This window comes from Hemibagrus wyckioides, linkage group LG29 (assembly GCF_019097595.1).
Source record: "Hemibagrus wyckioides isolate EC202008001 linkage group LG29, SWU_Hwy_1.0, whole genome shotgun sequence".
Lineage (NCBI taxonomy): Eukaryota > Metazoa > Chordata > Actinopteri > Siluriformes > Bagridae > Hemibagrus > Hemibagrus wyckioides.
In genome coordinates this window covers 12,093,907-12,104,478 of record NC_080738.1, presented here as the reverse complement: position 1 = coordinate 12,104,478, position 10,572 = coordinate 12,093,907, and the positions used below count along the sequence as shown (strand labels likewise).

The following is a 10,572-nucleotide window of genomic DNA, read 5'->3' as shown; positions in this document are numbered from 1 at the left end:
TCATTCCTGATGCGGATACAGAGGATTTTTAACAATCATTATTTATATTGTAGTTTTATGCATACACTATATTGCCAAAGGTTTTGGGACATCTGCCTTTACATGCACATGAATGTAATATGGAGTTATCCTGCCCTTTGCAGCTATAATAGCATTGATTCTTCTGGGAAGGCTTTCCACAAGGTTTAGGAGTGTGTTTATGGGAATTTTTGACCATTCCTCTAGAAGCGCAATTGTGAGGTCAGGCACTGATGTTCGACAAAAAGGCCTGGCTCGCAGTCTCCGCTCTAATTCATCCCAAAGGTGTTCTATCAGGTTGAGGTCAGGACTCAAGTTCCTCTACACCAAACTCGCTCATCCATGTCCTTGCTTTGTGCACTGGTGTGCAGTCATGTTGGAACAGGAAGCGGTCATCCCCAAAATGTTCCCGAAAAGTTGGGAGCATGAAATTGTCCAAAATGTCTTGGTATGCTGAAGCATTAAGAGTTCTTTTCACTGGAACTAAGGGTCCGAGCCCTATCCCTGAAAAAACAACACCTGCATTCAATGACTTGGAGGGGTGTCCCAAAACGTTTGACAATATAGTGTATGTCAGTAGGTAAAGTTTCACCACACCTCAATTTACTCACTCTTTTAAATACACATGGTACAAACAAAAATAATTTATTCACCTGAATTCACTGATTTGGAGGGGTGTCCCAAAACTTTTGGCAAGTTTACAGCAAGTTAGCAAAGAAATCTTCTTCATACAGCTTTGTTTTTGCAGGTGAAATATGTGAAATACAATACCTAAGTGAACCCAGATGTGCTGACATACTGGTACCATGTTCTGGCATGTGCGACTCAGAGTTTAAGTGCATCGGATCAAACTATATCTAGGTTGGATGCATCAGCAGAGATGCCTGCTATTGATTATTGATATTTGCAGTTTCAGTCTTCTTCTTTTTTTTCTAGATTTTAGGGCATGATTAAGATGATCCTGGTATAATTTGTAAGATGTTGAGGTTCTCTTTGGGAGTGACAAGGTTGTACAGGATTAGGAACGAGTACATCAGAGGGACGGCTCATGTTGGACGTTTGGGGGATGAAGTTAGGGAGGCCAGATTAAGATGGTTTGGACATATTTAGAGGAGGGAGAGTGAGTATATTGGTAGGAGAATGTTGGACATTCTCCGCTCTAGTCTGCCAGGAAGAGGAAGGCCAAAGAGGAGGTATATGGATGTAATAAATGAGGATATGAAGCTAGTGAGTGCAAGTGTTGAGGATGCAGAAGATAGGGATAGGTGGAGGGAGATGATTCGCTGTGGAGACCCCTGAAGGGAAAAGCCAGAAGAAGAAGATCCTGGTATAATTTGTAATGTCTGTGATCAGCATAGTTTTTCTTACTATAAAATTTTACCATGAAGCCTTACTGCGGTTTGTCTCCAGTGGAGTAGAGGGCGATATATCACTACCTACAAGTCATCATCTATGCAACTGAGGCGCGTCACTGGAACTCGGACGGGTTGCCAGGTATATGGATATACTTTCTAATACGTCTTAATTTTTCCTGAGCGTTTGTTTGTTTGTTTTAATAAACTCTATGGAGTATTTATATTCACTATGTGGTAAATAATTATATTATATTTGTATATACACGTGATAGCGGTCACACCCTTTTTCCCCCCCTTATCTTTTTATGCCTGTTAATATATAAATGCTGTTCATAATGTTTGATATTATTAGTGGTTTGTGTATTGTGCTAAAATGTGCACTATAACATAAATAGTTAAATATTTAGAAGGTTGTAATGTAATTGTTTAAGGGGAAATTCACACAAAAAGAAAAGAAAGGAGGAAAAAAAACTTTAAATGTTTTATTGACCGTAGCTTTTTCGAGGTGTAGATCTGGCAACCCTACGGATAAGATAAGTGTTAAGGGCACAGAACCGAACCTGCTGTTGGACCTAAATACACATTAGAGGATTCATATTTCTGCAGATAATAATTATAAAACTGTATAAGCAGATACTTGAGCTATTTGAAGGTATGGATGTCTCCTTAAATGGTAACGCTAGCATTAGCTAGCGGCTAGTCAGAAAAATGCGCGTTACCGTAATGAGCAGCATAGTACTGTCCAGCGTGATATACTTATATTACATATTCACTGATAAATAACACGAGATCAAGACTAAAACCGTGCTATTATTATCCTACAGAAATGATCAGATGTACAGATCAGACGTAGTATTGCTAGCTCAGTGTGTTTTACTGAAGGGCTAGCGAGAAGCTAACGAGTCGCTAGTTTGCTAATGTAGATTTAAAGGGAGACTCCACCCCTAAAACGCTTTAAATGTTTTTAGATCGAAATATTTCTTACGTGTTCAGAAATATTTTTTGTTGGATGCACATCCTCACGAATTAATGTGACGTGTCCGTGTGGTGCGATACTAAAAAGCATATACACTGATCAGCCATAACATTATGACCACCAGCCTAATATTGTGTTGGTCCCCATTTGGCTGCCGACACAGCCCTGACCCGTCGAGGCATGGACTTCACTAGATCCCCGAAGGTGTGCTGTGGGATCTGGCAGCAGATCCTTTAAGTTGCGACGTGGGGCCTCCATGGATTGGACTTGTGATGTGCGATTGGATTGAGATCTGGCGAATTTGGGGGCCAAGTCAACACCTCAAACTCATTGTTGTGGTCATCAAACCATTCGTGAATCTTTGTGGCACGGCGCATTATCCTGCTGAAAGAGGCCACAGCCATCAGGGAATAGCGTTTCCATGAAAGTGTGTACATGGTCTGTAACAATGCTTAGGTAGGTGGTACGTGTCAAAGTAACATCCACATGGATGGCAGGACCCAAGGTTTCCCAGCAGAACATTGCCCAAAGCATGACACTGTATCCGCCGGCTTGCCTTCTTCCCATAATGCATCCTGGTGCCATGTGTTCCCCAGGTAAGCGACACACAAAGCACCCGACCATCCACATGATGTAGAAGAAAATGTGATGAATCAGACCAGGCCTTCTTCCATTGCTCCGTGGTCCAGTTCTGATGCTCACATGCCCATTGTTGGTGGTGCACAGGAGTCAGCATGGGCACCCTAACTGGTCTGTGGCTATAAAGCCTCCTATGCAGCTGTGATGCACTGTGTATTCCGACACCTTTCTATCAGAACCAGCATTTTTCAGCAATTTGAGCAACAGTAGCTTGTCTGTTGGATCGGATCACACGGACCAGCCTTCGCTCCCCATGTGAGACTTGTCCTCCCATGACCCTGTCGCCGGTTCACCACTGTTCCTTCCTTTTGATAGATACTGACCACTGCAGACCGGGAACACCCCAGAAGAGCTGCAGTTTTGGAGATGTTCTGATCCAGTGGTCTAGCCATCACAATTTGGCCCTTGTCAAACTCGCTCAAATCCTTACGCTTGTCCATTTTTCCTGCTTCTAACACATCAACTTTGAGGACAAAATGTTCACTTGCTGCCTGATATATCCCACCCACTAACAGGGGCCATGATGAGGAGATCATCATAGGTCATAACGTTGTGGCTGATCAATGTAGTCTCACATAGCCAGACCTTTAGAGTGACAGCAGAAGGTCTGGACTAGTGATGTGTTGTTCATTTTGAACGAATCCTTAATATGACTCGGGAACAATGAGTCGTCTCAGAGAGTGATTCATTCATTTTGTGCGCAACATCCTATAGGTTCTGTACGGGAAACATGATTAATCTCCTGAGGTTGTTTATTTATCGTGTGTCAGCCTCAGAGGCTTCGGCTATGCAGTCTGTGGAGGAAACGGAAAAGATCTCCCGAGTCTTTGGGCCCGAGTCCTTCGTTTGTTCATCATGTGACCACATCCTGGATCAGTATCTTACAGTCAATAATTCTAATGTAACATTGTGTCTTAAATCGCATAAATATGTATTATTCTAGACCGTTACTAAGTAGTAATGCTTAGGATCATCTTATTACAGTATTTGTTAATTAAATAACCTCTTAAACTTACCACTCTTCTGTATTTTCTAGATTGGTCAGAGTTTTCGATTTGAGATGCAGCCCAATGACAACAATCTCGTCTTGTTTAACAACAATGTTTAACATCACCGTGCATTAAATCGCTCAACAATACAGTTTGACGGGAAAACATAATGTGTTTAAGAGATTTTTAAACCAAATCTTTGATGATTATAAATATTGATATGGAAGAAATTCTCATGGGTTTTCTCCCTGTGCTTTACTTTAACTTTACGCATGCAGTCTTCATCATCAAGATATCTTGGGTGAACTTTGGGAGTTTACCGGATCACCTAGGTAAATAGTAAAAATATTTACATTTTTTTGTTTATTAGTTATCTGAGCCATGTCATCACCGGGGGGACAGGGAGGAGCTTTGTCCACTAAAGCCACAGGACCAAAGAGGATGAAATGGGCTCTGGAGCTAAGTCTGGCCAACACCAGGTAAGAAATCCTAAACTTAATCCTAACTTAGTCTCAGAAGAGTTGATCTTCAGTCAAAGGACCAGCAAACACAGAGCTAAGAAATTTGATTATCTGCAAGTTCTAAGGAGAACCCTGCAAGAGTTCCTCCAGTAGCACAAATGAAGCGCAAGATGATATTGATTATTTTTTCCAGTCTGACACAATAGTGATATGGTGGTTCAGTGGGTAGTGTTGCTGTCTCACAGCTGCAGTGTCCTTGGTTCGATCCTGTGCCCGTGCTGTATTAAATGTCATTCTGAACTTCTGTGCATTATTGCACCTCCCTCCACGTTAGTCTTTTGCTGCAAGCTGGCTAGTTAACTGATACACGATGAATATTTTCCTCCTCAAAACAGCGATCTGTATAGTGTATATAGCATTATAGATACACCAATCCGGTATAACATTATGACCACCTGCCTAATATTTGGTTGGGCTCCCCTTTTGCTGATCCATCATACACTGTGTATTCTGATACCTTTCTGTCAGAACCAGCATTAACTTCTTCAGCAATTTGAGCAACAGTAGCTCGTCTGATGGATCGGATCACACAGGCCAGCCTTCACTCCTTGCACCTTGACCGCCCATGACCCTGTCGCCGGTTCACCACTGTTCCTTCCTTGGACCACTTTTGATAGATACTGACCACTGCAGACCGGGAACACCCCACAAGAGCTGCAGTTTTGGAGATGCTCTGATCCGGTCGTCTGTCCGCCATCACAATTTGGCCCTTCATCAACTCGCTCAAATCCTTACGCTTGCCCATTTTTCCTGCTTCTAACACATCAACTTTGAGGACACATTGCTTTGATGTCACTTGCTGAGTTGACGAGACCTTTTAGTGTTCCTGAATAGAAAATCAGTTGAGGTGGGGTTATCTTTGTCTTGTCACTGGTCAGGGGTCAAGAATTAGGGCCTCTAGTCAATTGCAGTATGTGGAGTTCCACATTTCTCCCAGTGTCCATATGGGTTTCCTCCAGGGGTCTCTGGTTTCCTCTCACCTCCCAGAAACATGCTATTACGTGGACTGGCAATGATAATTTGCTTCTAGGTGACCAAGAAAAAGCGGTCACTGAAAGCACCTGAGAGAACTCTGAGTACCTCAGAGACTGTTCATACACTGACCCATGGTCAAGATTTTGTCGCGAGGTTTTGGCAAGCTTTACTGTAATTTGTTTCTTTTTCTTCATGTGATGTCTCAGATCAAACAATGTTAACTTGGATCTGATACAAGTCCAGCATTTCAGACCAGAATCTTCCCTCATACTGATACTGAGTATGTAGTTTTGTTGTTGTGTAGAATAGCATGAACTGAAAAACAAGGATGGCTGTACAGAAATGAATTCTCTCTGCAGGACTCGAGGAGATAGGCAGCTGAAGGATGGAGAAGTTATGTATCCTGTGGGCTACTCGGATAAACCGGTCCCTGACACCAGCGTGCAGGAGGCTGACCGCAACCTGGTGGAGAAGGTAAAACAACAGGAAGTGTAGAGTGAAATTTATCAATGTTTGTGAGAATAAAATCTACAATACAAAGACACATAGTCATGTACACCAAACAACACTTAAAAGCCATACTAACCTGATTAAATAAATGTGTTAAAATGATGAAAATTAGGACAATTCATAAAGCATTTGAAAAGGAAAGATTCCTATGATATTCTTTTATAATTGAGATGTTCATCAGGTACATCATTTCTTAATGCCATATTTTTGTGTTTGTGCATATGTTTTTAGAGATGCTGGGATGTAGCCCTTGGCCCTCTGAAGCAAATCCCCATGAATCTGTTCATTATGTACATGTCTGGCAACACAATTTCTATCTTCCCCATCATGATGGTGTGTATGATGGCATGGAGGCCCATTCAGGCGCTCATGTCCATGTCTGCAAGTGAGTAAAGCTTCCGTTTGCTTTTTCATTGCACTTAAACACTGCTAAATGAGCTACGTTAGCATCCGAAGAATGCCATAGCGTCTTTTTATTTTACAGCTCATCTTTATACGCACTTCCAAAGGCAATAAATATATTTAATTCAGTATTTGTTCAGCAGAAAAAAATTGCTGCCCCCTAACCATTTACTCTTGAAACAACAAGCAGGCAGCAAATAAATCACTGCAGGTGTTTTACAGCGATAAATTCATGCAGAACTATGACACACTATAAACTGCCAATGCAGTTTTTGAGAGAATTAGAGAGATCAGCTACAGATTTATACTGTTCATCCTGTTTATTTCAGAGCTACACTGATCTGAATGCAAATGGACATGGGCTATAAAAATACATTTGACTATCTTTCCATGTTTCAGCCTTTAAACTGCTGGAGAGTTCGAGTCAGCAGTGGCTCCAGGGGACGGTCTACCTAATCGGAAACTTGCTCGGCTCAGCGCTGGCCATCTACAAGTGTCAGTCAATGGGTCTCCTCCCAACACATTCGTCTGATTGGCTCGCCTTTATTGAACCTCCGCAGGTATGAAGCATACTTCCTGTTAAGTCCAAAAATATGGATGTACCCTATATTGTCAAAAGTTTTTATGGATGAAGAGTGAGTTTGGTATGGAGGACCTAGTGCATTTGTGAGGTCAGTCACTGATGTTGGACGAGAAGGCCTGGCTCGCAGTCTCTGCTTTAATTCATCCCAAAGGTGTTCTATCAGGTTGAGGTCAGGACTCTGTGAAGTTCCTCCACACCAAACTCTCTCATCCATGTCTTTATGGACCTTGCTTTGTGCTCTGGTGTGCAGTCATGTTGGAACAGGAAGGAGCCATCTCCAAAAAGTTGGGAGCATGAAATTGTCCAAAATGTCTTGGTATGAAGCTGAAGCATTAAGAGTTCCTTTCACTGGAACTAAGGGACCGAGTCCAACCCCTGAAACACAACACCTGAATTCATTGATGTGGAGGGGTGTCCCAAAACTTTTGGCATTATAGTGTTTAATGGACTTATGTAGTAATATGTTTTGTCCTACTATTCCTTTGAGGAGGTAAAAAAAAAAAAACTGTTTTCTGTTTTTCCTTCCACAGAGGTTGGAGATAATGGGTGGAGGATTGGTCCTGTGAGCCCTCAGAACCTCTTGTACACACTTCCACACCCAAACCCTTTGCCTGTTTAACACGATTTCATTAATTTATGAATGTTTTGAATCAGATCCACTTTGTCTCTGTCTCTTTCATATCTTCTACTACATATAACCGTGTCATTACAAAAAGAGATTTAATAAACATGCTACTTTTGACTTAAACATGATACAGTATCATCTCTGGATCTCGTCCGAGGGTGGAAACCATAATTCACAGCTATCAAAGAACTATTTACTTGCCAGACAGGACATATGTTTCAGGCACACTTAGAATGACATTTTCATCATGACTGTCACAGGAACTATTTGCCTTGTCTTATCTTTTTTTGGAAAAAAATAAGAAATTTAATGAAGAACACATTGCTGCTCTAAAACTGATGTCTTCATGTATCATGATATATGATATTACAGGTTGGTTTTAACACTGTGGTGTGTAAGGGATTGCTTTTTTATTCACCTAGATAGACTGTTTGCAGTCTCATCCACTTATGTATTTATTTTTTGCACATGCCTGCGATGTTTTCTGACAGACGTAGCAGGTTCTACTAGTCTAAATATTAAAAAAAAAAATGTTATATAAATCCCTGTGATCCTGAGCAAGATAAAGCAGTTACTGACAATATGAATGAAAGGAGTATCGTGTTCTTTGTCCACTCCCGTACATTAAAACTGTATTACTCACAATAAATATTGGTTGTAATTAACTTGTATGATTATAATGCCACTTTATTACATACATACACCAATCAGGCATAACATTATGAGCACTGACAGGTGAAGTGAATAAGACTGATGATCATGGCACCTGTTAGTGGGGGGGATATATTAGGCAGCAAGTGAACATTTTGTCCTCAATGCTGATGTGTTAGAAGCAGGAAAAATGGACAAGTGTAACGATTTGAGTGAGTGACAAAGGGCTAAATTGTGATGGCTGGATGACTGGATCAGAGCATCTCCAAAACTGCAGCTCTTGTGGGGTGTTCCCGGTCTGCAGTGGTCAGTATCTATCAAAAGTGGTCCAAGGAAGGAACAGTGGTGAAGCGGTAACAGGGTCATGGGCGGCCAAGGCTCATTGATGGACATGGGTAGTGAAGGCTGGCCCGTGCGATCCGATCCAACAGACCAGCTACTGTTGCTCAAATTGCTGAAGAAGTTAATGCTGGTTCTGTCACAGTGCATGACGGGTCAGGGCTGATTTGGCAGCAAAATGGGGACCGACAATATTAGCTCAACTAAGAAGTGTTTATTACTTTACAATTACTTGAAAGAATTCTAATAGCTCATATCTCACAAAGGATTGAGGACTGTGACACATCCTACATGATTCCAACTACTGTGTTTAGCTGTAACGTAACCTGTATTTTTTAAAGGTCAAATAAAAAAATTGTTGTTATGAAGTATGTTTCATTTTTCAGTTCAACTTCAGCCATTTGTAAACAAAAAAAACACACCCTTGACTTGAAACAAAACACACTCACTGACTTGTGCTACCTGTTCCACAGCATCCACTGCCTGACGATGGATTTTTACGACCTTTTATCGTATCAGACTATATCGTATGATCTGTACATGTATAATTATGACTAGATCATTTGCAATGAAAATGGAAGTGCGTTACAAAATTGTTGGAACCCGTCCATTAAAGACAGAAAAACCACCAATGGTCACTGAAATAACTTGAAACTGACAAAAGTAATAATAAATAAATAAATGTACTGAAAATCGACTAATGAAAATTAGACATTGCTTATGAATTGTGGTTCAACAGAAGCATTAAAAAAAAAAAACTGATGAAACTGGCCTGGACAAAAAAACGAGTGAAAATAATTTGACCATAGGGACATGTTCATCTAAAGTGTGTCCTGGAATTAGCATCACAGGTGTGTAGTCAGTCAGTCTGCCTATATCAAGGGTGAAAAGTAGTCACCGTGTTGATTGGTATCATGGTGCACACCACAATGAACATGGACCACAGAAAGCTAAGGAGAGAGTTGTCTCAGGAGTTTAGAAGGAAAATTATAGACAAGCATGTTAAAGGTAAAGGCTATAAGACCATCTCTGAACAGCTCAATGTTCCTGAGACTAGAGGTGCACATATTATTCAGAAGTTTAAGGTCCAGGGGACTGGACGTGACCGCAAGAGGAAAATTGATGACAAATTGAATACGAATGGTAACCAAAGAGCCCAGAACAACTTCCAATAAGAGATTAGAGGTGAACTCCAAGCTCAAGGTACATCAGTGTCAGATTGCACCATCCAGCACTTTTTGAGCCAATGTGGACTTAATGGAAGATGACCGAGGAGGACTCCACTGTTGAAAGCACATCATAAAAAGAGACTGGAATTTGCCAAAATGCATATTGACCAGCCACAAAGCTGCTGGGAGAATGTCCTTCTGGACAGATGAGACAAAACTGGAGCTTTTTGGCAAGTCACATCAGCTCTATGTTCACAGACGCAAAAATGTAGCATACTGTGAAACACAGAGGAGGCTCGGTTATGTTCTGGGGCTGCTTTGCTGCATCTGGCACAGAGTGTCTCGAATCTGTGCAGGATACAATGAAATCTCCAGACTATCAAAGCATTCTGGAGCGAAATGTGCTGAAAGCTTGGTCTCAGTCACAGGTCATCCAACAGGATAATAACTAACTGCGCTTAAAAAACGCCCAGGAATGGCTAAGAACAAAACATTGGGTTATTCTGAAGTGGCCTTCTAGGAGCCCTGATCTAAATCCTACTGAACGTGTGTGGAAAGAGCTGAAACATGCAAACCTGAGATGGCTGGAATGGTTTGTTCATGGGGAGTGGGCCAAGATACCTGTGGACAGGTGCAGAAGTCTCATTGAGAGTTACAGAAATGGCTTGATTGCCTCAAAATGCTGTGCAACAAAATTTCAAGTTAAGGGTACCGTCATTTTTTGGACCACAGTTCAACAGCAATGTCTGATTTTTATTAGTCAGTTTACAGTAAATTTTTATTGATTATTACTTTTGTCAGTTTCAAGTTATTTCAGTGA

General features: G+C 41.2%; 1 protein-coding gene across 1 annotated transcript; it reads left to right on the top strand.

The window, feature by feature from the left end:
• Positions 1-1,864: 1,864 nt before the first annotated feature.
• emc4 (ER membrane protein complex subunit 4) lies at positions 1,865-8,262 on the top strand. Its single transcript, XM_058384626.1, has 6 exons — positions 1,865-2,025; positions 4,348-4,456; positions 5,833-5,947; positions 6,215-6,368; positions 6,785-6,945; positions 7,499-8,262. Exons 2-6 carry the CDS (start codon positions 4,359-4,361, stop codon positions 7,532-7,534), a joined length of 564 nt encoding a protein of 187 aa, XP_058240609.1. The 5' UTR covers positions 1,865-2,025; positions 4,348-4,358; the 3' UTR covers positions 7,535-8,262.
• The last annotated feature ends 2,310 nt before the right edge of the window (positions 8,263-10,572 follow it).

Excerpts from the sequence above, each read along its gene's own strand:
- emc4 (XM_058384626.1), top strand. The coding sequence starts at position 4,359 with ATGTCATCACCGGGGGGACAGGGAGGAGCTTTGTCCACTAAAGCCACA. Across the intron at positions 6,369-6,784 it reads GCTCATGTCCATGTCTGCAA|CCTTTAAACTGCTGGAGAGT; the intron begins GTGAGTAAAGCT and ends TCCATGTTTCAG. Across the intron at positions 6,946-7,498 it reads CCTTTATTGAACCTCCGCAG|AGGTTGGAGATAATGGGTGG; the intron begins GTATGAAGCATA and ends TTCCTTCCACAG.